Below are 26,689 nucleotides of genomic sequence, written 5' to 3' on the forward strand. Positions count from 1 at the left end.
GACTACAGACCCAAGGGTCTGTGGTTTAGAGTCCCTGATATGAGGAAACTTTCACTTCTATTATGTAGAGCTGCATGCTTGCTGTATTTCAAGGCATAGGAATCATGAGGTGGGCTCACATCAAGAGGAAGGGACACTGCCTGATAAGCAAACTACCAACTCTTAACTACCTCCTAATGCTATATAGTAACAAATACAAATACAAATGCAGATAAGCCAAAGGACAGAGTAGGCCGATGGTAAACAGCCTGTTTATGTGCATTTGAAAGACTTTTGGAGATAGGATCTTCAGTTAATGGTCCCAGATATTTGTTTTTTAAACATGAATTTCCATTAAATGTTTGAGTCAGTTTGAAAATACTTTCAACAGCAAATTGTAAATTATCTTTGTTATGCTTACAGTATGTACTACTGTGATTTCATTTTGAGTTTCAATGAAAAATAGGAAGATCTTTTAACAATAAACATTAAATGGAATTTTATACATCACTGATCTATCAACAAAGCCAGAATATATGTCTTCTCAAGTATAGCATTTCAAGTGTTGGTGAAGCAGGGAAAGTTTTGGAAATCATCTAAATGCAATTTAAGTTAGCAGTTTTATACATCACACTGATATATTACAAGTTTAGGTCTACTTGAATAGAGCTGCTTGTCCCATATCTGCTTCTTTTGTTTGCCTTCAAAGGCAGAAGAGAAATCATAAATATACCAGTAATCTGAAACTTATTTGAATTATGTAGATGTTTTCAATTAAGAAATTTATGTTTTGTGTTTTGAAAGGAAGAAGGAGAATGTAAGATAGGGGCCAAAATACTAGACCTGTATTCAGCATTCCTTTTAAGTACTTATTGTTAGAGAAATTGTAGAACTCAAATCAAACTTTAATCATCTGTATGTGTGTATCCATCAATAGAAATCCATAAAAACCTGTATACATGAAGGCTCTATTGCATTAACAGGAAGTACCTGTTGTCAGCTACAAAAGACAATTGTTTTATTAAATTTGTTGTAAATTTGTGCCTGCAGCAGGTGCAAAGAATGAAATAGCTGGGTGTGGCAACCTTATTTAACTTTTTCCATGTTTAACTACAGGTAAAATGACACTGAAACTCAATGCTGCATTTATTAATTAAGTTTTAAAGTTGATGAGTGATAACAACAAGAAATAGGTAGCAAAGTGAAGACTGATCTTTTTTATTGTACTGATGTAAGATATTTGATATATACAAAAAATACCTGGCTTGACTGACATATCACAGGTTAAAGAAAAGTGACATCCCCTTGCATAGATTTCTTTTATTGTCTAATTCACACCCTGTTAAATTTTCAATAGGTTGTTTAGCTGTTGGTAACGACCTTTATAATGGGCTATTTTAGTGATATTTTTTGTACCTTGATGAACCTAACGACCTAGCTCACGGACACGTGGTCTTTTTCAGATAATTATTCTGAGCACATATCTAGATAATATCGTATGAGAAGCAGCTGCTATTTCTAGTAATGTGATGGTCAGTTGCGATTGAAACTGCCTCAGAATGAGAGAAGTGGTTTCTCACATAAATTTAGTATAGCAGCAATGGGGGCCCCAGCCACTACGCTCTGGGGTTGGGGGACAAAACAAAATTATTAGGCCACGCCCTTTTAAGCACCAGAAAACGCCCTTTCACCAACAGGGAACGCCAATTTTACCTGAAGGGAATGCCCATGCTTAACTTTTGGTTATGTAAAGGCAGTTTGAAAATCATAGGATTTCATCACTAAAAGTACTTTGCCAAAATATTACCCCTCCACAAACATTTTCTCATTGAATTTAGACGAAATACAAAATTGATCCTGCCGAGACCTTGGGGGGGGGACGTGTCTCCGCTGCTGTACAACTCCGCTACTGTCCCCTCGTGGCGCCGCTACTGTCCCCTCGTGGTGCCGCTACTGTACAGCACCGCGAGTACAGTAACCTTTTATTTGTTTTTGGATATCCCGTGACACTATAAAGATGATATCATATTGTATTGCAGGGTCTCCGACGAAGGGGGCCGTGGGGCCATGTTCCCCCCCCCACTTTCTGCAAAACAAAAGTGCCTTTTTCAAAATTTTCTGTTGTGGGTGTAAAGTTTTCACTTGGCCCCCCACTTTCCAACCTATGTCAGAGCCCATGTATTGCTTGCTACCTAGCTTCCCCAGGTAGTTTCAGGACTCTGAAAAGCTTTTTCTTATCGAGCACAAGCAGTGTCCTGGTCCTTCATCTCGATGTGACCACACCTCATAATTTCTACGCCTAAAATAACTAGCGACTCTCCTCACTCTGAGAAAGTTTTGGCATGCCAGGGACTCGAATCACGGACCCTTGTAGTCAGCAACCCTAATCACTGAGCCAACCTCGGAGCTTGCCACTGAGCCATCCTCGGCAGGGGCGGATCTAGAAAGTATTCTGACTATCGCACACAAGGGTGTGGTCGGAAATGTCATTGGTGACCACACCCATAGTTTTTAAAGATATTCGCCCCCTTCTCTTTTGAGCAGTCGACACTCACATTAAATTGGCTTTCATTAAGAACGTAGTCAAACCGTTGCCTATTCCTTATCTGAGTTTTCAATTGATACTAAGAATCATTTGCGTTGTTTCTTAGCCAAGCGTAAAGCAAGAAAAAACTTAAAATTCTTAAGCGTATTAACACGGTTTTCCTTTCATAATCCAGCAAAAATTCGAGTCGCCTCTCTCGATTTGTTTATGGTACGCGATGACAAACCAGGCCACGCGAAAAAATTAATACCATCATTGCAATGAATTTTCAGAACTAACCAAATAGAACAAATTTACACAAGTATTCATAAAAACCTGCATTAATAACTAATATTATTTAATAGATAAACCAAATCAGAGTGTTAACATGTATTTTACTCCGAAGAAACCCCTTACCCGGAAAAGTAAAGTAAAGATTACCCGGAAATATCTAAAAGCTGATAAGGAACTGAAAATCCACATTGAAAAGATTCACTTTGAAAGTTTTGTCCAAATAAAAATTTCACTATGCCAACGTCCTGGACATTATTTCTTCGCCAGAGCCAAATCGCAGGTATCGACATTAGTAGGCCCTCGATCCATGGAGGAGTAGCCTGCGTGCAGACTCGGAAATTTAAAAGAGTAGAGTCTGCGCAACAGAGCCGCTTATCTTGTTCGCTGACATCAACACTGCTCGGAGGCGCCACTTTGAAAACTGAAAAAAAAATTGAACTTCCCCCAACCAATCACATTCGGTTCCTTGATTTTAAGGAACCTGTAAACAAGAAAAGCGGCTCGGCTCGGCTCGCAGACTCTACTTTTTCTCCTATTTTCAATTTTTTCAACAGAGTCTGCACGCAGGCTATGGATGAGGTAATGAATATCGAAACTTAAAAACATCCAGTGTCGAATTTCTAACATTTTGTTTCATTATAATTATGTCACGTGATCAAAATGAGTGCACAGCTTTCGCCCGGTAGAGTTAATTTGCACGTCGTTTTAACATGATATTTTCAACTTATCATCAAATTATCAAGTATGCTATATTATTAACATGCCTGGAGCTAATTGTACGTTTCATGAATGTGGAGTGACAAGAAGAGAAGTTTTTTGTCGATAGCAATATTTACAGTTCCAAACCGGGCAGCAGTTTTATTCGAAACGGCGAAAGAATACCTTGGATGTGTAGTCAAAGTGATTATCTGCGAAAGACAATCTGTCTCTGCTTGAGTAAAGATTTTCTCAATTTCATTTTTAGCTGTTATCAAAGCTCCTCTACTCTTGGTTTTATCAGTCTTTGGGACACCGGCCTTTCTCCAGCAACCCAATTATAGTCTAGTTAATGTCATTTGAGCTGTTTCTTGCCTTTTCAAAAACTCGTGTTCAATCTAGCCAGATAAGTATTGTAGGCAATCGAAATTTTTATCGCTCATCGGCAATAGCCTTTCTAGCGCCACGCTTTTGGTCCAGTGGTGGCGCCAGCTGCTGCAGAGTGGGAGGGTAATGGGTGTTACCCGTGAAACCACGCCCTATTGGCCTCGTTTCAGTGATTTGTATAAGGTCAAATTTCCTTAGACTTAGACGCCTTGCATTTTGTCAACATCATAAGAACTATAAAAGAAAGGGTGAAGATTGAGAGCTGGAAAATGACGTAATAGGCGCGTGAAAAATAATCACGAGGATCGTACGAGAAAATGCAATGAAATTAAATCAGCATGAGAAGTTTAGAATAGCCTAAATCGGGTCATTACAATTTTGAAGTCACGAAAACATGTAAGATGTTTAAAAATCACGAAAGGAATAGCTGAAGGAAATAGCTTGTGTTAACAATGATAAAATGAAATATTAGAGTTTCAAACATAATAACCCTTTAGAATGATTAAATGATTATAATTATAAGCATGACATTTTTTTGACTTGATTTCATTTGAAGAAACACCAAGTGCAGACTCCAACTCCTTGTATGCCTTTTCTCTTTTATCTCTCATGTGGTAGCTTTTATTGTAGACGTTCCAGGGGCAAGGCTTTTCTTCAAATATTTCAATTAGTGTTGTTACTTCGTCTGTACTCCACTTTTTTGCCTTTCTCTCTTTGTTTTTAACTCTACCTTTATGCTCCCTTTTTTCATCTTCATTGTCCGTATTTTCTTCTTGGCAGTCTTCCCCGATTTTGTTTCGCTTTGATTGGTGGAGAGTTATCGTCAAATACAAAACTTTTTCTCTTTGAACCTTTTGACAGCTGCCCCGCTTGTCTCTCATTTACTGAGGCCTTCTTCTTTATCTTTAATAATCTCCTTATCTCCTCGTTATCAAACTCATCCATGCTGTCGTAAGAACAGTCTTCATTTTCTTCTTCGTCTGACCGAAGCTGACTCGTTTCAAAAAGCCGATTTTTCTGTGGATGTTTGGTCTCCATCTTTCGTAAATTGCATTCGCAGCTTGCAGACCAAAACAAATCAAAGTGGCGGGCTCTGCTTTTCTGCTTGCGCGAACGTGATTATGTTGGACAGGGTGGCCAAAACATCCCAACATCGTCCAACATCATCCAACATTTTTTATCAGAGTCAAACTTCGTCCAACATCATCCAACATCGCCCAACATGGGTGGCCAAACCGGCCCAACATTTATACCCAACATTGTTGGACAAAATGTTGCGCTGGTTTGGCCGGGGCTTTAGACACAAACGCCTATTCAAAGCAGTACAAACCTTGAAAGAGTTTTCTCTACGAATGGTTGCCCAGGCATGCCATCTTTTAGCGCTTACTTATTGGCTCCTGATACTTCTTGGCACTTGTTCGTAAAAACCTTTATTTTAAAAGCAGTTTATTATTACGTCTATTTCAATAATTGAGTTTTTTTCGTCCACAGATGAGTCTAAGGTTCAGTCATTTGAATTCGATCTGAGTGCACCAAGGGAAGGACTGTCTATGGTGACTGCGACCTTCTTTGTGATTGGTAACATTCTAGGCGCTGGCCTTGTAGCGATACCTTATGGAGCGAAACTAGCTGGCTGGTTGAGCATCCCATTTTTTGTCTTCATCCCCATAATCACTTGCTGTTGTGGTGTTTTATTGGCCAAATCCGTGAGCATGACAGTAGCAAATGACCGAAGAGACGTGTCCAGAGAGCCTTATCCACAGTTAGCCAAAGAAGCCGTGGGGAACAAAACGCGAAAGTTTGTCGTTGTAACTTTGTACTGTGGACAAATAATGTCCTGTCTTGTTTTCCTGCTACTTGCTGGAGAAATCCTGTCCAAATTAATACCGTTCCATTTTGGTGGTATTTCAAGTCACAACGAATTGCGTGTTTGGATATCGATCACCGTTGGCTTCATCATACCGTTTAACTTGCTTGGCTCTCCTAAGGATTTCTGGGGTATAGCGTTAGTTGCGACTGTCACTAGTGTTGTCACTGCCATTTTTATCTGTGCATGCCTTGGCATGGTGCATTACAATAATGTCTTACAAGCGCATATCCCTCCACTGGACATTGAAAATGTTTTTGCCTCCTTCGGCATTATTGTGTTTGCTTTCAGTGGCGTCGGCATCTTTCCAACGGTGCAGGGTGATATGAAGGAGCCGGATAAGTTCCCGAAAGTGGTCGTAATCGGTTTCACGACGCTGTCCGTTGTCTACATCTCAGTGGCCTTGACGGCATTCTTTGTTCTTGGCAACTTCATCGGAGAAGACCTACTGACGACCCTTTCAAGCCTCTCAATTTACCACAAAATCGTATCATACAAAGCGTTTGTCACAATTTCACAAGTGTTGATTCTTGGTCATGTGCTCTCTGCCTTCGTTTTACAGATGAACCCTGTCTACCAGCTGGTAGAGGTATTCTTCAAAACTCCGAATGGTAAGTTTTTAAGCTAGTAAAATCATATACAGAGCGTAATCATTGGCTGTGAATTTATAAAGTTTTAAAGCAGTAGTGTGACCCCTAGTTTCAAATCTGAAATATTTTTTTAGTTAAGGTCAGATACTCACTGAAACCGGCCCATCTCAGTGGAAATTTTGCGATACATTGTTGTCATGCAGTGCATGAAATACGCATTTCATGTATTTTATACCAAGCACCGCGGAGCATATTACAGATGGAGGGGGCTAGCATGTTTTGAGGGGGGGGCTAAACATGCTAAAAACCAAGAGCAAGACAATTTTTCTATGGTTTTATGTACATTTTTGAAATTATAGGGGGGGGGCTAAAGCTCCCTCAGTCCCCCTCGCTTCCGCGTTCCCTGTCTTATACTGCGTGTACAGACAAGATTATTGGTACAATCATTTCATATTTTACTCTGTAATTGTGCCATTAGAAAACGATTGCTCAGAACCATTAATCATTATTTTATATGCTTTCCATATAAATTCTTTATGATGCGATTTTCATTTCAGAATTCTGCTGGCAAAGATGTGTCATCCGAATTTCTCTAATCATCGTAATGTGGGTTTTGGCCATAGTGATACCAAATTTTGGACCTGCGCTGTCCCTAGTTGGTGGTACTTTTAACGGATTGCTGTCAATCGTTTTCCCTCTCTGGTTCTATGTCAGTTTACAGCGCGAGTATCACCCATTAATGAAAGTCGGATATGCTCTTATTTTTCTCGTAGCATTAGTGAGTATATTGGGGAATGCATTTGTGGAATTGAAAAACCTAGTAAAAGTTATGGAGGGTAAATACAAAAATGTCTGAATATTATTGTTTTAATTTATTTGTTGCATTAAAATTGATTTCTTATTTGTTTGCGCTACAGTCGATATAATTCTGTTGACTTTTTCACGTAGTCGATAAGCGTTTTGTCCTTTCAAAAAGCTGTTGAAAATCTCAATACGTAGACATGCATGTTTTATATTGAAAGTCTAGAATGGTGCTATACCTTGCAATATCTGAAATATGTCAGTCGTGGTCGATTTGTAGGCAAACCAATAAGGAATGAATCATAAACTCTAAGTAGCAGGGATACTGGAGCATATTTTGGATTGGGCGGGGGGGGGGCTCTTGGCAAATTGTAGTTTCCCCCATAATATTGATGCCACTACCTGAATATCATAGCTCATCAAAAAGTAAAGAAGCTCTAGCCCCCCAGCCCCCCATGCTCCGGCGTGCCTGAGTAGATAGTAAACATGTCTAGATTGTTCTTATCAGCCAGGATGAAATTATCTTCACTGGCTGATGGAATCATGAAATCTGTATTATTTAAGATTTATTTTATAACCATTATAGTGCTTTAGTTAATGCTTCATGTATAATTTCCAATACATTGGATCTAATCTATGTAACAATTTCTTGTAGAATTATTTTAGATCTTAATAAAATCACTGACAACAATGCTTTTTAGCTGCACAGAATTACCCTTACGTTTTGCTAATGAGCTGTCAATATTCCATTTCTGGAGTTGTAAGAACTATTTTGTTAAGGCTTTCGTAGGTTTAGCTGTATCTGATTTTATGGTGGCAAGTAGCAGCTTAATCAATAGATCGATGAAGATATATGATTAATTTTTGCTCATATGACAAACATGAAGTGATGGGAACCGTTTTCGTTGTATCGTCGAATGTCGTAGCATCGCTATGTCGTAGTATCGCATTGTCGTAGTATCGCCTTGTCGTAGTATCGCCTGCAATTATTCGAACTTCCAAGGGAAGCTATCTTTTGTTCGAGTCTGCGAAGGTTCGAATTGTCAAAACTTAGATTACTGCGTGTAGATAAGAACCTAAACAGAAAAATCATGAAAGGAAATTATGCTTGCCAATTCTTGCATACATGCAGGCAGCCTTATTACCGGACATTTGTGGTATTTGTAATACTAACTGGCGCAATAGATTCCAATTCTTATAAGCATCATTGTTTTTTAATCTGTTGGCAGCATATTCATGCCTATCAAGGACAGTGATCACACCAAACTTTTCTTCAACTGACATATACTGCTTTAGAATCATTTGCAATGTGATTCGTTCTATTTATGTTAAATACAATCATACATACTCTGTCTTATATACATTGTACTTCTTTTAGAATATTAGAATATCTTTCCATTATCATTTTTGCGAGGCCTAGTAATGTTTCCAGAAACTGATAACTATTATTGGACAAGTGCTTCCTTTTTTCGTGCATCTACTACTGTTATGGGCAATTTTGTTAACGTCTTAAATAATCTTTATCCACGATAGAGAGCTAGAAGATATTACCAAATTGAATATACTGATAAAGGAGATCTGATAGAACATATGTTCATTAAGATAACTACTAAACAGTGTTTGTAAAGTGCTCAATGCCCTTTTGCCAAAGATCTAGAGCACATTTGTCAGATGATCGCTTTAAGCGTTCTGAACAAATTGTAATTTACTCAGAATCTTTCCAGTTTCAGTATCTCTGTGGATTTCAGGAAGGCTACAATACACAACAGGCTCTTGTAAGATTTCTCGAGAAATGCAAATCAGTTTTGGACAAAAAAGGATTTGCAGGAGCAATCTTGATGGACCTCTCTCTAAGGCGTTTGATTGCATAAATCATGAACTACTAATTGCCAAATTATCTGCTTACGGCTTAGCCGATCAGCTCTAAAATTGATTCATAGTTACTTAAATGAAAGGCAACAAAGAGTGAAGGTTAATGGTTCATTCAGCCCCTTGAAACGGACTTTGTTAGGTGTTCCCCAAGGCTCAGGTTTGGGACCCCTGCTCTTCAACTTATATATTAATGATTTCTTCTACCTGGTGAAAGATACTGAGACTTGCAACTACGCAGATGACACTTCTATCTTTGCGTGTGGTTCAGATCTGGGTTCAATCTTAGAATCACTTGAAAGGGATGCCGCTTTACTATCACTCTGGTTTGAAAATAACTATACGATGAATGAGGATAAAAGCCATTTGCTTGTCTTCGGGAATAAAGATGATGAGGCTACTGTAAATATTTCTGGATCTTTGATAGAGAAAGTGACGAAAAGAAACTTTTAGGAGTGACACTCGACAAAAAACTGAATTTCAAAACTCACGTTAATAATCTTTGTAAGAAAGCAAGCTGAAAGTTGCATGCACTGGCACGAGTATCAAGATATATGGAAACGCCACAATTAGAAGTAACAATGACCTCCTTTGTAATGTCGCATTTCAGTTATTGGCCACTTATGTAGATGTTTCATGATAGGAAATCGAATAACAAGATCAGCAAGATACATGAAAAAGCCCTGAGAATCATACACAAAGATAGTACTTCCAATTTTGAGAAACTTTTAATTGAAAGTAACTCAGGATCTGTTGACCAGAAGAATTTACAGCTGCTCCTAACAGAGATTTATAAAACCGTAAACAACTTGAATTCGTCTTTATGGCGGAAGAATTTGTTACTAAAGATGTGCCATATGGCCTTCGTGGCGGAAGTTATCTTGTTTTGCCGAGGGCTAGGACGAATTTATATGGTATTGATACTTTCAGATTTATTGGCAAAAAAATTATGGCAGACTTTGCCAAAAGAAATCAAAGAGTCCCGATCATTAGAAATATTTAAAAGAAATATTAGGTCCATCAAAACTTTGGACTGCAGCTGCAAATGGTGCAAAGATTTTGTTCCGAATCTAGGTTTTTTTGTAATTAGTATACTTTTTTGTAATTTGTATAGCTTGCCTCAATAAGCTAAACGCTATTTTCTCTGGTAACTTTAAACAAATTGTTTATTATTTATTTATTTTATATAAGCGTCAACAATGTTCTGCACTCGCAACAGCTCGATACGTGTGGTTAGATATTTTATTCTACTGGTGAGCCTTCGAATATAAGCCAATTGACAGAAACTAGATCTAAAGACATAAGAATATATTCTTCAAATAAGGAATTTAGTCTCTAGAAAGAATAAAATAAAAGGATTTTATGCTAAAACTAGATTGAATCTTCAGACGGATTCAATAATGTAAGTGAAAATGGTTGTTGATTTTCATCAAAGGTAATACTTAAAGGTGCGAAATAAGGTAACATTTCTTCAACAACAATCGCAATACATAGGTTATTTTTCTGTTGACTTTTTGTAGTCTCTTTACGTTTAAGCAGTGGCGGCTCTTGCTAATGGGCATCTGGGGCAATGCCCCCTCAAAAAGATTCAATGCCCCCTAGCCGACATGCACACAAGCCAATTTTCGACCTCGAGCATTGCGAAACGCGGCCTGTGATTGGCTTATTTGGAGGAATTCGGGGCAAGAAAAATTTTGCCCATAAAATGACATCATCGCTAAACAACAACCACATCTATATATGCTTCTTCTTTTGCGCTCCATGACGATCAACATCGAACCATGAATACAGTGAAAAATTTGCAAACTTGACCTTTCTATCGATTATCGCAATATTGATGGTCTGCCCTCCCAACTGTGAAAGTCACGAGCCGCCACTGCGTTTAAGGCACGTGTTTTTAGAAAACAAAAATGTTTAAAAAGTTATTCAAATGCACACAGCAAGTGGCTTATATAAGTTTGTTTCACAAAGCAACAAATTGAAAGGGGACGTGGTTTCTAGTTATAACTAAGGTAGCTAGACAAAAATTGAAATTGTTATGGATACCGTTCTTCATCGCTGAGTCAACCATGGGCTTGTAAAGACTAATGAAAATTCATACTTACATCTTATAACTCTTATCATTTACATAAACAGAATGAGGTCATTTGTATAAGCAATGAATATCAGGCAAGTAAACAGTTAAAAAAACTACAAGTAGCGAAACAATTCCCTCTCTAGCAGGGCTACTGATTAATATTATGGGGGGGGGGGGCAGGATCAGTTTTGATTATTTTAACCGCTTACCTTAAGATTTTCAGTTTCTTCACCCTGAAGCAATGTTGTGTGGAAATACATCTGTGGAAATACAGAGTTAGAATTAGTTAACGAGGTACCTGAAAAAAATCAACAATGCTCCAAACTAGGTTTCTCTAATGTTTACTTCTATAGCCAAAACCAAAATAGGTATCAAAGAAAGAAAAGAAAAATTCGGTGTACTCTAATCTAAAGTTAGAAAGTAAAGCAAATTATGTTCTCCAGACTACAATCCCGGACAAAAATGTTGAGACAAAACTCAATTTTTCTAATTTTCTTCTTAACATCGCCCCTGTAAATTCGAACCCCCCTTTTCCCCCTTCCCCCCTTGGGTTGGATCGTCTTTTACTTCTGTAGTAAAATATTGTCCTATTTACATCCCAAATTGTAAGACTCCAACTCATAACAATATCTAAAACATCTAGCATAATAAAGCCTGGTTTCCATATGATCGCTGAGGATCGCTACGGATCGCTGAAGTTTTGTAACGATCATATGAAAACCGCAGTTAAAATGTCAGCGATCCTTAGCGATCCTCAGCGATCCTCAGCGATCCTCAGCGATCCTCAGCGATTTTGAGCGATCCTTATCGATCTTCAGCGGTCATATGGAAACTAGGCTTAATAATAGCAAATTTTATGTTTTTGAAACCTTATAGAAATACAAATTCAATTTTGTAGGCCGAGCGATTTAAAAAATCCTCAGAACTAAAGGACATTAGTTCATTACTCATCATGTTAAAAAATGAAATTGAATAAGTTAGGTTGCATGAAACATTTTTCAGGAACTAGACATTTAAACAGGATGTATAGATAAATGTGAAGCAAGAATGCATAGAAAGTTATTTTTTCAAAGAGGTCCTATAAAACAGTTTCAAAGACCAAAGATCAAGAGACCAAAGATCATTATTTATCATTTCAGTTTAATCTTATTGTTTGTTGTGATGTGGTGGGCTTTTGCTTTATTCTACCGACGATGTTTTTCATTTTAATATCCCACACATTTAAGGCTGTACTCTCTGCGAAGAGACATATTTCTACTCCGTTGACAGAACTGAAGACAGCCAGATAATTTTTGGTGTGGTGCATTACTGCATGAAGATTTGCTACGAGGAAAAAGTTTAACTGGCTTTGTCTATTGCATAGTCATATGAAATAACTTATTAATAAATATGAAATAGCAAGTAAATAAATTTGGCAAGGAAAAAATGCAAAATATTCAAAAATAATGAAACACTATTAGCATATGCACCAAATTAAGCGTATTGAATTACAAGATCAAGATGTCTGAAGCTACTTTTGAATTTGCAAAGGAACAAGTAAATCTGATTCAACATAATGATTTCTTTCAGACATGAATTTTGTCTTACTATGTAAAGAAAGTGGTAAGCTATAAATCTGGTGTGATGATACGCCAAAGAAAAGAATCAAAATATTTGCGAAAAAGGTTATCTAGAAATCTTACAATATATTAGCTAGTAAATTTGCTTAGTAGTTCAGAGGCTTTGCTTAGACTATCAAAAACGTTTTGTAAACGGGTTTCTCGTAAACAAATTGCCCCACGAAAAAGCCCCCCCCCCTCGAATACGCCCCCACTCTAGAATTACAAATTGATAATAAGTACCCCTCGAATTTTAGCGCTCGAAGTTTATAAAACACTTAAAAACCTTAATCCTGTTTTTATGAAAGACTATTTTGTACCCAAAACAACAGGTCATAACCTTCGACTCAAAAACCTCCTTGACATTTCAAAGGCCAGAACGACCAATAATGATATCAGATCATTAATTTTTTCAAGGGCCTAAAATCTGGAATTCACTCCTGGAATCGATAAAGACAGCACAAAATACTAGACAATTTAAGAATCTGATCAAAACTTGGTTCCTTGAAAACAAGTGCGCATCCTCGTTTTGCAGTAAATGAACTGTCTTATGCAATCCTTGAAATCGCTTCATGTTAGTCTTAATTAGTGTATAATCACTATTGTAAATTAACATCAAATAATATACAATACAATGGAATAAGCCCCCACTGCTACCGTAAATCTATGTCTTTTTAATGTCTACTTTAATTTCATAAGCCTCTTGCTCGTATAAGCCCCCCTCCTCTCGAACAACCCCATCCAAAAATATTAAATACAAGTAAGCCCTCAGGGGGGCTAATTCAAGGATTTACGGTATCTGCCGATTAAAGCATGTGGTCAAGATGATTATGGTACGATGGAACTGTCTTTTAAGGACGATATCAGTTTTGGCTTTGCTGATTATCTCAATAGATGCCAATATATTCGTGTAGATGCAGGTGACATTAGAAGCACAAATTGCACATACACAATGCACATACACAAACTGAATTGTTTCTCAGATGGCTTTGAAAAAACAAACATTTTGAATCATAGTAAAGCTTTTCGTCTGACACTCTTCAGAGTATAAAACGTCTGAACATAGATCAAAACACTGCGCTGGGAATTATATCTACCAAGTTGTGCATCGAAATAGGCCAATCAGAAACACGAGCACATGACTGATGAGGTTGCCCAATCAGTGCAGCTTGCCTATTGAAAAAGTTACCAATAGAGCCCCAAGGTGAAAACAAAAAGTTGACGGACATCGAATTTTTATCGTTCGATTGTACTTGTGATCTTTGCAAGAAATACTTATGCAACATCGGTTATATTTGATTTACATTATTTGATTCCTCTTTTGCTTTTTTCAATGGATACTGCCTATCTCTTATCCCATTGCGATTGATGGCATACAAAATAGAGTTCCTTTCCCCGATTTTCTGCAGGAGGAATTCTTTAGATATTCTATCTGTCCAGCTCATCTTCAAATGCCTTTTCCTGGAACTGCATCTCTTGTCCTTTGCATACCTCAATTGCCAAATGTCTATGTCTCTGCTTTATAATGGCCATTCTTTCATCATTTGCGCCCCAGACCAGACTTTGATTCCGTGGTTTTCAGTGCTCTCATTCTTATGAAAGTATTTTCTGCAATCGCTATCTGTGTGTTTATGTCTTCGTACATCTGCTATCCTTGCTCAGTATGCTGACTAGAGTATTTGAATACCTTCTTTGCGTAGATCTGGATGTCTATATTCCAACACTCCTTCCCAATCTCTGTAATATTTGTTCTTTTTATATTTACCTATATACTTTATGCTTCTGCAGTTGGCACTGAGGGATGCAAGAAACTTTGAAAGCATTCGGAAGCTTCGGAAGCAAACCTGACTTCTTCGTCTCACATACTTTTTTACCATATATTATGGGTAGATGTCAAGTAGCAATGAGAAACGCGGGTATCCCTGGTTCATTCCAATGCCGGGTTTGTTTCAACCCTCGGTGCTTGATGGGTTTGTGTATTGTGTTGAGCACATCAAAATGGCTTTAGGTATCATCCTGTCAGACCAAAACGAAAAGGCTAGTCATTTTTACCCATCAAGCCAGCATGAAACGCTCCATACAGCACTATGCACCTCATCCTCGTCTGTTAAACGATGATTTTCAAGGTAACAACATAAGAAATCACTAATTAAATGCTTATTGTCTATTAAAACTTAAATCTAGCCTTCCAGAAAAAACCGAAAAAAAAGAAGGAAATAGAGATAGATCTATGAGATAATAACTCCATCAATGAGATGTTCCACCATAGGGCTACAAACAACTCAATATGTTACTCAGGAAGCTCCATTGAAAAATCGACAATTTTTATCGCGGTTAATTTTGTCATTAAAAGTATGTTCATCATGGCTCTATTAAAATTGTTGTTATTAGAATAAAACTATACTTGCTGTCATAAAAAATACTGCTGCTTAAAAGGAAAGTCAGCTTCGTCGAAGAAATGCCATGATTGTACGAATGCAAAACTTCTAGTGCGACCTTCTTTGCAAAACAACGAAACTATGTTTTGATTAACCACAGCAACTTAAAGATTTATATCTATAACATTTGCTCTTAAACAAACTCGCAGTCATTATGTTATTTTGACGCCATATGTTTGTTTGGATAACATTTTGATATATTTTGACATTTTTAAATAAATGGCTTTGAAAAAAGCAAACATTTTACAACATACTTAAAGCTTTTTCGTCTGACACTCCTCAGAGCATAAAACGTCAGAATAGGTTCCGAAAAAAACACGTTTAACGTGTTTTTTTCGGAACCTATTCTGACGTTTTATGCTCTGAGGAGTGTCAGACGAAAAAGCTTTAAGTATGTTGTAAAATGTTTGCTTTTTTCAAAGCCATTTTCAAATTCTGTACCGCAAAAAAATTGTTCACATTTTTAAATAAGCTTCAAATTCTCTTTTGAATAGCAAAAAAATCAAGCTAAGAGAGCGTTTTCTGACTATCAAAGACCTTGGGAGATCTATTTTTCCCCATTTCATTGCTTTTAACTAGGAATTTTCAGATAATCAAAAACCACCGTGTTGAACATCAGTTTAATCAAGAAACATTTCCAGCAGCAACTCTTAAAATGAAACAGGACCTCTAACTAAGTATAATTGAGTGCACACTGTTTACATAAATTCCCAAGAAATTAAATTTAAACGTTTGGTCCTTCCAATAAAAATTAAGATTCATCTTAAAATTTATTTCTCAATACTTTATTTTCTATCAATTTTCTGAAAAGTCATGCCACGGTCAGCCTACCCGACGAACGTCAGTTCTCAGTTGTTTGTTTTTGTGATAAGACCGGTTTAATGCTCTCCCTTTCAAGTACACCACACTATTTGTACGAAAGAAACCGTCCTCTTTCCTTTAGCCTTAAGAATTAAAAAGCAACTGCTCATCATTCAATAGTAATAAAATACACTAACCGTAACAACTCAGGCCACGTGTAACTAAACAAAAATCTCATACAACCAAGAAAGCAATGCCTTCCGAGTGGCGTTAGCACTTTAACATTTGGCGCTCTTTCACAAAGAACGCTAGTCCCAGTCCTTTGCTTTCAACTTTTTTGGGAGCGAGGCTAGAAGTTTCTGTTGCTGTCCTTTTTAATTACAATCCCGGACAAAAATGTTGAGACAAAATGCAATTTTTGCAACTTTCTACTTTACCTTGCCCCTGTAAATTCGAATCCCCCTTCCCCCCCCCCCCCCGAAGCAATGTTGGATTTGTAGCTCTATCATTTCTCCTTCAAAATAATGGCCGGCTGGGGGGCTGGACCCCCCAAAATTGTTAAACTGTAGTATGTTTCCTTTAAAACGGTGTACTGAATGAGAAGGAAAACAATGGACAGTCCCCCCCCCCCCTCATAATGAATTTCATTCCAACGGCACTGTAGCTACCTAGATAGCCTGTCATAATTTAGATTAGAGCAACATATAAGGAACGAAGGTTAGACTAATTACGCAAAACTTAATGGTTGCGTTTACACTATAGAAAAATTACCTACAGAAACGTCCCGTACAAAAATAGTGTCTAAAAAACATGATTATTCACCAAGAAAGTTAAAATATTCTCCCCTAGACCCCCCCACCCCACCATGTCAATGCTATGGCTGTTGGAATGCTTTTAGATATGGCTACAACTCTAACATTAATTTTGGGGATATGAGAACATTCTGTTACAGTTGTTTTCTTGCATTTTAAACATTAAAGTTTATCTCAACAATTTGCAAATGTTGTAGGCTATTCAAACCAGTTTGTTGAGTAGCATAGCTCTAACAAGTGCATTGTTAATCAACTACAATTACATCGTCCCTTGAAACTGAATTTGTCAGTTTTAAGCGTAATTTAATTCATATCCAAAACAGGTGGTCTCCTTGCCTTTCAATGTGGAAACATGTGAAGTGGCTCGCAAGGGACATCTACCTGACACCCCGGTAGCATTATACGGGGCAATTCCTCAAGTCACAAAACAAAACACCTATTATCACAAGCTGCAATTGGAACCTGAATAATTCATAAGATGGTTTATAACAAATCTGAGTTCATCGAAGTCAAAATTAAGAATCTGGTTTAATCTTTTGTTTTAAAAGACAACGATTTTGGCGCTTTATTCTGATGACATTGTTACTTTGCATCAAAGAGAAGTTTTCTAAAGCAACAACCCGCAGAATCTTTGTGCATCAAAACAAACAAAGAGACTATAGAGGGTTATTATTCTATATATTTCTTTGTATCCTAGCAGCAGTAGTTAATTCGGAGGTTTATTTTGATATAATGCATCGTTTTCGGAAAGTGAACTAGGAGTTCCAGTGGACAGAAATGTCGTTTTTAACAAATCTGATGCTTTTTGCTTGCTGTCAGAGCTTTACCTTCGGTGAGTATTTTTGAAAAAAATCACTTTTCTTGTACAACCTACAGGCAATAGCTTGTCAATATTTTTCTATAAGTCATACATTAGTCAAGTGAGAAAATGTCGTTGGATGACAAGGATACACTGGGTTTCGCTTGAGCGTGGGAAATGTAATTTATTTGTGGGAAGGAAAAGCCGCAGGATAGGCTGTCCGCCGGATTCTATGATTTTTGCAATGAGTATAAATATGCATTTTAAACAGTATGCATTTTGCATTTTATTTAATTTATTTTAAAAATTGATCTTATTAGATTGGATTCTCGTCGCCGCTTTGCTTTGTTCCTGAACTTTATCTTCAATGTAGTTTTTGTAGCACTAAATCACAAGTATATTATAAGCTTCTTGGATTGCAACGATTCGAATAAAAACTCGTATCAGAGGGCTCTAACATAATATAAAAAAGTCGACAGAAAATCAATGACTATGCAAAACTTGGAATAATGTAACGAAGCAAAAGAAACAAGTGAGCTTGTAAAGATTTAGAATAATGGCACTATTTTGTTGTAATGAACTTTGGCAAATTCCTATAGCCCCTCAAATACCAATCAATGCACTCGTTGGAACTGTTTATTTGCAAGCGGGGAATAGTGACTCCTGTTACAAAGGAGAAGAGCTCTTATCTTCTTTTGAGCTAGGCATTGCTTTTAAAATATCATAAAGGGTTTACCCCCATTGTAAAAAGGGTTTTAATTGACAGTTTGGTCTAAAATAGTAGATTTCAAAGCATACTGCAACTTGAGACTTACTCATGCAGCGTTATAAAGAAAGTGGTTTTTAAGATGTTGCAATTTCTAAATTCTAAGGGTCTCAGCAAGAAGGACGGTTGATGGAAGATCTCTTCAAGGACTACAACAGCAGGGCGAGGCCTGTGCATAATGTGACAAATGCTGTGCAGCTTGTATTTGATATTGCATTGAAGCAAATTCTTGACGTGGTGAGCATCTTTAAAAAATCATTGACTATCATTATTTGTAAGCTTTGTTTTTAAAGCGACTGAAATTTTGAGAGGTCATTAGAAAATGGCAGAGACAGCGACTTCAGTTATAATATTCAAAGCATAGTTATTACAGATGAAGAAAATGTTTGAAATTTAGTTGGATGCCGTAGTTATCACTAGCTCTGGTATGCCAATTAATGTATTGCGCTTTGGTTGCAACGTTTTGTTTGGCAAAACGTTACAATTGATGGCAACATATCAGAGATGAAATTTATCAAAATCTGATTCTTCTTCCCACTTTGCATTTTAGAAACAGCAAATTTCCATAAAAAAGAACCATTATAAGCATAAGACAAAATAACAACTTTACAAAAGCTAGGTGTTTAATTACTGGTATAACAAGGTTCTGTTACGAATCATAGATTTTCAATAAGCTATAAAAATATACTTCCGTTAAGTGGGACCTCAAGGAGACATAGAAAATCAGTCATGTCCCAGCTAAGCGAATCTCTTGGTAAATTGGATAAAAGAAAGAAAATATGAAATGTCCCATTTGGAGAGAGCTTGTGCGAATTCAGGATAGCAGGAGATACCCAATGTAAACTTATTAAAGCTTTAATGGAATAGATTTTGGCGAATAATTTTTTGCTTTCTTTTGCCTGACTGGTACAGCTTTGATTGACAATACGCACCACAACACAACAACAACGAAATGATTTCATTTTTGAACTATGTTTGAAATTATTACAATCCAGTATTGATTTTTGAATTTCATAACCAATTCAAAAATATCACTCAGACCAAGTCTTTAGCACAAGAGGAACAAAAAGCCCGTCCCAGATAGGGAATGTTCTAGTTAACAGGGATCTCATTTGGGCAAAGTTTGTCTATGAAATTTGATAAGGAAGTTCAAGAGACGTAGAAACTGGGTCACATACAGCAAAATTCCCATTTAGCCAGGTTCTCGCTTATCGAGAATATACTGGATTCGGTTTTGAGAGCAGAAAGCCTTGATGTCTGTACATCGTATGTACACAAACTTTTGCGTTGAAAGACCATGAATTTAAAAATACGAATCTTTTTAGGATGAAAGAAATCAAATCATAACAACGAATGTATGGGTTCGCCAGGTAAGCATTCATTTTATACATTTTCAAATATCAAAGTAGTTTCGTCGTTTGGATTTTTATCTGATTTAGGGCAGTTGTTCTTGGAACGAAAAGACACTTGGTAAAGCCCTTTCAGAAACAATGCCTATCTGCTCACCAAGATACCTCTTTTTGCTCAAATTGTGCCCTTATCTTGCTCTTTGTGTTTCCTATTACTATGTCAGGGACTGCAAAGAGAAGCGGCCATACAGCAAAAAAGAAATGAGTCAAAGATTTTATTATATGTCAGACATAAACAAACTCTTAAAAATAACATGGTGAAGTAACATAGAATTTCCAAAGTATTTATATCTAAATGTGAATTTGCTGATATAACTTATAAGATATTATTTGAATTTTTGATCTTGATTGTTTATTCTACTTTTTCACTAACTACTTTTCTATGCCTCAAAATCTGACTACCTTTCTCCTGACAGAAATAGCGTTTTTTGATCTTCGATAACAACAACCTATTAATTTTGTTTCAATTGCCTCGTTGACTTGACTACCTTGTTTGCCCCTTGTTTGACTTAGTTACCAATCTTTTGCCAATAACGTTGAGTAAATTATTCAAAGCTTTCTCATAAGAACATTCTATTTCCTTTTTTACCAATAGATATAGCCCTCATTAGCTGATTTAACATGTGGGATCGGGTAGTTCAAGTTGCATAATTCTTTAAAAGATCACATAATCCAAACGTGCTTAATTTGGAAGATTTAGATATTTTAAATGCAGTTTTTAACTTTCGTTTCAGTACTGGTCTGATGAATTCCTAAGATGGAACACTTCACAATATGGCGGCATTACGGCAATCAGAGTTGATGCAACTTCAATTTGGAGGCCTGATCTTCGACTCTACAACACGTAGGCTTTCTCCTAAATTAAAGTCATCTATTCAATTGATGCGATGAAAATACCTTTGAAGCTTCTATTCCCATTTCATTCTCCAACAACATGTTATATCTTAAGACGGTTAGACTATAAATTGACTTCTTGACTGAGGAAAACTTGCACATTTGCTGACGGTTTATTGGAGCAGATTTGAAGGATAAAGGGATTCTCTTTTATATATATATTTTTAAAAATTCCATATATCATAAAAATTGAAAGGGGAATGAGCATAAAACATAAGCTTATTTTTGACTTAATCGAATGAGTATCTTGTCATTTTTTCGAGGAAACCTCTTGTTTTCTCCAATCCAGGAATTTAACTTTTCTTTATCGTAAGCACGTTCGTAAATCAATTCTAATAAACTCTAAGGATTTTGCTAGTAATAAAATTTCTGATATGTATCAAAGCTTATTAAATATCAATTTTCAGTGCCCAAGAAAACTTTAAAGGTATAGATATCGAAAGCAAAACAAAAGCAACTATATACTCCGATGGTTCAGTTGTCTGGTTGAGTCCTCATGTGCTAAAAAGTGTTTGCAAGATGGACATCACATACTTTCCATTTGATGATCAGTATTGCGTTATGGTTTTCGCTTCATGGGCCTATCATGGTACACATGTCAACATCACAAACAAGTTACCGGCTGGTGACCTGAGCAGCTATTCCGCAAGCGGAGAATTCCAGTTACTAAGTAAGCTGAATTCAACTCTCTTTGTTTCATATTCGTCCCCTTAGCTAAAAGGAACATTGGGTGCCGCGTATATGTATCCCCCTTTGGAATCACACGCCTAGTTTTTTTGCAAATCTTAAATCACATCGACACTGCAAAAGAATAAGTCCCTTTGGGAAAAGGAAGGCATATGCCCTTACGCTTTGCAAAACTTTAGTAAACAATCTTTTTCTACGGACATGTGATTTGTGCTTGCTACAACTCTCCCTTCTAGCTACGGGGATGAACGTGACATTAATTTTGGCCTCACATGTCACACCCAGTAATTCTCCAGAGTCAGATTTTGATATCTGTGAGTCACTCTATCGTTATTTGCGCCAAACATCAAAAGATGACACTTGCTTATTGAATTTTATGGAATTATCAGAGAACTCTCATGCTAAAACAATGTATATTCTTTTAGTTTTACGTTCCTATTGCCAACATTTATTGTTTTATTGTCAATGCAGTTGTAGACGTAAGTATCATACACCAGATAAAATGTTATTGATTAAGTTACTGAAGAGGATGGGTCCTAATGCCGATCCCTGCGCTGCTCCTATTCTCAAATAAAACCAGGCGCTCAATGTTCCATTTACCCTCACCCCTTGCCTTCTAGCAAAGAGATAGCTACAAATAAAATAAGAGCATTGCGAATAAAACCATAGGCATCTCTAGCTTTGCTTAGGAATGTTCGTGGTCCAAGCAATCAAGGACGTTGGGAAAACCTAACGTTTTAAATGCAAAAATTATTTTTTCGGTAGTTTTCTCAGTATCCAAAGTCTCGCCAAGATCGTGAGCCCTACATGCAGGTAAACCTTTCCGAAGTCTAATCAAGTTTCTAACCAAAACGGTTTTTATTACTTTATTTAAAACTGGTGCAATTTCTAGCTAATTAAAGCCAACGGTTGTTCCAGTCCAGTCCAGTTTAGATGTATTCCGCTTCCATTCGATTACCCTCTTCATTCTCCTTCTTCAAATCCTATTAGCAAAACACAATATGACAGAGCAGTGCATAATTCTATTTTTCCTTCGCAAACCTTTGAATTCATCTTTCTTCAGCAGTGTATGGATGAAGTAGGGGCACTACTACCTTGTTGTTTCTGAATGATCAGGATTACCTTGTACTAGTTTCTTGACAAGATTATGTATATTACTGGCAATAACGGTGGAGCTGCACATCATTTCATGCTCTTTTTCCAGAATGCGAGTGGATGTGATCATATTTATTCATTGATCGCCTTATTGGCTCAGCATTCAAATTCTTCGCAATTGAATGTCCAATGATCTGATATAGTCTTAGATATAGTAATTTAAGAAAGGTACGTAAGAGCGGTCAATACCCTATACTGGAATACTCAATCTATATAGCCAACAAAACTTTATTTTAGGCTTCAATGTCGAAAGAAAAGTGAAGAGATACGACTGCTGCCCAGAGCCGTACCCAGAACTGACATACACATTGCATCTACGACGCCGTGCCAGGTTCTTCCTCATGAATACAATTGTACCAAGCACTTTGATCTCCTTTTTGGCATTTCTGTCCTTCAGCCTTCCACCAGATTCCGGAGAACGCATTGGCCTAGTCATCACAACACTGCTATCGCTGGCTGTATTCATGATGATCATATCTGACCAGATACCACCAACATCAGAGGTTTTTCCACTGCTACAGAAGTTCTTAACTGCTGTGATGTTCGAAATTGGCTTTGCACTTATGGCCAATTGTGTCGTCATCTCCTGGGCATCTCGTGAAGGTCCACCATCTCCTTTTCTTAAGAAAATTCTCAACTTTCAGTTCTTTAAGAAGGCCCTGAAGGATCGCAATAATGTCAAAATTACAAGTGTAAATGGGGAAGGAGATAAAGGTAGGCATTACATGGTTTTAGGAAGATAGTAGGGTTGTGTTAATCATATTTGAAGGATGCTTTAAAAATTGCTACTGACGAGGTGACGAAGAGCAAAACCGTAATTTTCTTAATGAGAACCATAATAAAACTGATTACAGCAAACATACAAATTTCACCTGCTCATTTTTACTGTAAACACCAAGAAGAAGAATTTTTTTCATTTCACCGAAGAATACTTAAAAAAGCTGATTTGAGCATAAGATAATCCAATTGTTTGTCCAAACAGATAAGACGGGCTTCCACTTGATTCGCTATGCTCGCGCTAGTATGCGAACATACTTCTGCGCAGGCGTTAGGTTTGATGCCTTTCTTTCCGTAAATGCGCAACTATTAGCTGTGTAGTTCAACTTAGACCCCGTCCAGATGTAAACGGTGTTTTGGGTCACCATAAACTCATACTTTTGAAAACGATCTCCAAAGTGGATGCTTCCAAAACAACTTCAATATAATGGTCCCCTCCCTAAAGTTCACAGAATATCTTTTTCCAAGGGTATCCCATATATGGAGGTCTATTTGTTATCCATTTCTACCCACAGTTTCCATTACATAACAAACTTGCGGAAGAAACACTATCTAGACACATGATTTTCATTGCATGTTTTCTTTAAGGAACTGGTCAAGCAAACAACGGATACCAAAAGGAATCCAATCAAAGAAACCCTGCAAAAAAAGAGAATGAAAATGATTGGGAAAGAAAGGTTTTGAAACATCTTCAAATAATCTCTGAATCTAAAGCTGTTAAGAAGAAACAACAAGCGTACAAAGACGAATGGAAATTGGCGGGTGCTACTTTGGATCGCCTCTGCATTGTTTTGTTCCTTGTCACAATAGTTGCAACTCTTGGATTTGTCTTCGATGCTGCACCCCGTATAACTCTTTAGCTCTCAGAGAAGATAGATTGCAAAGAAAAAAATATTATTGATCAGAAACGATTCAACATGATAACTTTGGGTCAAGAAATTGGCTCACCATTCCTAAATTAAATTTGCCGGTGCTTCAAGATGACTTGCTATGTTTTTAGAGTTAAACCAGGCCTTTTCTCATTCTTTGTTTTGTAACAGACACAAAAACCACCTTAAAAGATAACCTTCAAAGCCAGAAAAAACCCTGATAATTCTCAAGACCAAAAGACCACAATCATGATCGACAAACAAACGACTTAAAACACCAACAAGATAAGACGAAAGATTGTGTGTTGTTATCTTCCATGATGTTTGTAGCTTGCTTTCCTGCGCTCTTGGTTACCCCTAGGTAACAAAGATAAGGAAGCTGAAATAGCTTTTTACGCGTCAGTGATTCAGCCTTCCCTTAAGCAGAACAAATCCACTGTGAATGGACTGAAAACAATCTATATTCCTAGAACATAAATATAAAACATTATCTAGAACATAAATAGCCTCTACACATATCTAAAAGTCTGATGCACTGTTAAGTTAAAAATATGCAATCCATGTAAACGAAATTATTTCAAGTGGTGTAAGTTTGCATCCACATGATAATCTTAGATCCGTTGCTAACCTCCAACGCTCATTAAGATTATTTGTGGAAGCAATATGTATTAATAAGGAAAATAAAAATGGGTCAGAACACAGCAGAAAAAAACGTAGAATCAAATGCAGAAGAATGTTGTTAGGTAAGACTTTTGGTTTTTAAACATGTAGAGGCGATTGTATTTAAACATTCAACGAAAGTAGCAAGAAACTTGCGGTATTATCTTTTCTCTATATATCTAGCCTTCTTTGCTGCCTTTGTTACGAATATACATTTATATCGTATTGTTCAGTTTATCAAGAGAAAAAATATCTATCTTTAATGTTTGTAAAAAGTTAATATTTAAGGAAAATATTTTTTAGGCCTAAAGGGGAGGAAACATAATTCAATGATAAAATAAAGACATGAATCATCCAAACATTGTCAGTAGGCACGTATGTTGCCAAAACGTAGTAAGTGGGTCGGCAAAATAATGGTTCAGGCTCCATCTGCTCTTGTAGCAATGAAGAAAAGTGATGAGAGAAATATAAGCTAAAGAAGGAGTTCCAGACGTAAGACCATTGTTTTTGGTTAAATTTTTAAACCACTATGCTGCCTATGTTCTACAACATATGCATTTGAACTTTATCTCATCTAGCAAAGAAAACTTTCAGGATTAAGATGTGTTTAAGAGTTGGAAAGTTCCACCCTAAAACAAAAACATTTTTGTTTGGAGTTAGAGGCTTTGCAGATGACATTTTAAGGTGGATCGTTGACCCAACAGCTTTTATAAAAATAGTGCTGTCACAGAGGCATTAATTGTGACATGAACAATGCTTACGTGATAAAAAAGTCTCGAGGAGCAATTTAGAAAAATAATTTGGTTGCTATAATAACAACCATTGAATGAGACTGTTGCAATATGTATCAATTTCAGAAGAGCCTTTCCATTCAAAAATCGTTTTGTACCAGACCCGCAATCACCAAGGTAAGTCTGATGAGATGCAGCAGTTACAGAACAGGCATCAAGCTTTCAAGATAAACAGGCATTTTATCGACAGGAAATATCTTGCTGACAATGACTTGAGAAATATTTACAGACATCGCTAGCAAAGTGGGAAATAGAAGCCAAATTTTGTCAAGTTAGTTTGCCACACCCAGATAAATTTTCAAGAGATGTTGATGGCAAAGAATGTCCAAAATATTTCCTGACCTCCAGCAAACCAAATGATGAAGAAGCGAGCAGCCAGTGTGCATTATTTATAACCATGTAAATTTATTTCTTTAATTTTTACTTGGTATCTGAACAAACAGATTTAAGTGCAAAGAATACAAGTTTGCTTCTCTTCTGGAGACGCTAACATAATTAAAAATCATAGCTAATTCTGCAAACGCTGGTGAATTTTCAACTTGTCAATGCTGATGGTCGGGGACAAATATATGACATAAAACATACAAAGCAAATACAGAGTAGGACAGCAATTCGTTATAAAAATCCATCAGGATATCAACATACTATGAGTAACAATCCACTTTTTTGACAGCGCCTAAGTTTGTTAACACAATATTCACTCGACACACTGGTTAAGAGGTTTTAAAGAGAAACAAACAGATAGCCTAGCGTCCATGTTATGTTTTTATTTAAGTCACGAGATGATGTAAAGAGAATTAGCAGAGCACTGCAGATTTGCTTATAAATTTGACATGAGACACAGACTTCTTTCTCCTCCCTAGGACGGATTGGTCATCACGATGAGTCTTGTTTAGCATAACTGATACTTTTATGGATCATAAATATTTCATGTTTTGAACCGCGAATATTTACAAATATTGCAGATTGAGAGGCGACGCAATATGCTATAAGACGAGCAATCTCTTGCAACAGAGATTGAACTTATAAAGTTACTACTGGGCATTCAACTATAAGTTTAATTTATCCTACGCGAGAAAGACGAGTTAGAGAGACAAGGGCAAAACGTTTGGCATGTATGGCCGAATGCACCTATATGCTGAAACTGAA

At 36.9% G+C, this 26,689-nt stretch overlaps 2 protein-coding genes and 1 long non-coding RNA gene across 3 annotated transcripts in view; 2 read left to right on the plus strand and 1 right to left on the minus strand.

Annotated features, from left to right (window-relative positions):
• The window catches only part of LOC135696471 (uncharacterized), a 10,524-nt gene extending 1,929 nt beyond the window's left edge, over positions 1–8,595 (plus strand). Inside the window, exons 2-3 of the mRNA XM_065215867.2 lie at positions 5,372–6,358; positions 6,895–8,595. Of these exons, the coding sequence (XP_065071939.1) occupies positions 5,372–6,358; positions 6,895–7,193 (1,286 nt within the window). The 3' untranslated portion in view covers positions 7,194–8,595. The remainder of the gene's footprint in view (positions 1–5,371; positions 6,359–6,894) is intronic.
• LOC135696475 (uncharacterized) overlaps positions 1–17,196 on the minus strand; it is a 27,378-nt gene extending 10,182 nt beyond the window's left edge. The window contains exons 1-2 of the long non-coding RNA XR_010517361.2: positions 16,119–17,196; positions 11,294–11,344 (exon numbers count right to left, since the gene is read on the minus strand). This is a non-coding gene — a long non-coding RNA (uncharacterized LOC135696475). The remainder of the gene's footprint in view (positions 1–11,293; positions 11,345–16,118) is intronic.
• A 166-nt stretch (positions 17,197–17,362) lies between these two features.
• LOC135696470 (neuronal acetylcholine receptor subunit alpha-10) lies at positions 17,363–24,888 on the plus strand. The gene is made up of 7 exons (XM_065215866.2): positions 17,363–17,565; positions 18,405–18,535; positions 19,624–19,668; positions 20,442–20,551; positions 21,009–21,271; positions 22,681–23,157; positions 23,809–24,888. The coding sequence occupies exons 1-7, from the start codon at positions 17,511–17,513 to the stop codon at positions 24,078–24,080; spliced, it is 1,353 nt and encodes a 450-aa protein (XP_065071938.2). The 5' UTR covers positions 17,363–17,510; the 3' UTR covers positions 24,081–24,888.
• The last annotated feature ends 1,801 nt before the right edge of the window (positions 24,889–26,689 follow it).

This window comes from Rhopilema esculentum, chromosome 14 (assembly GCF_057945365.1).
Source record: "Rhopilema esculentum isolate cy_ngs chromosome 14, ASM5794536v1, whole genome shotgun sequence".
NCBI lineage: Eukaryota > Metazoa > Cnidaria > Scyphozoa > Rhizostomeae > Rhizostomatidae > Rhopilema > Rhopilema esculentum.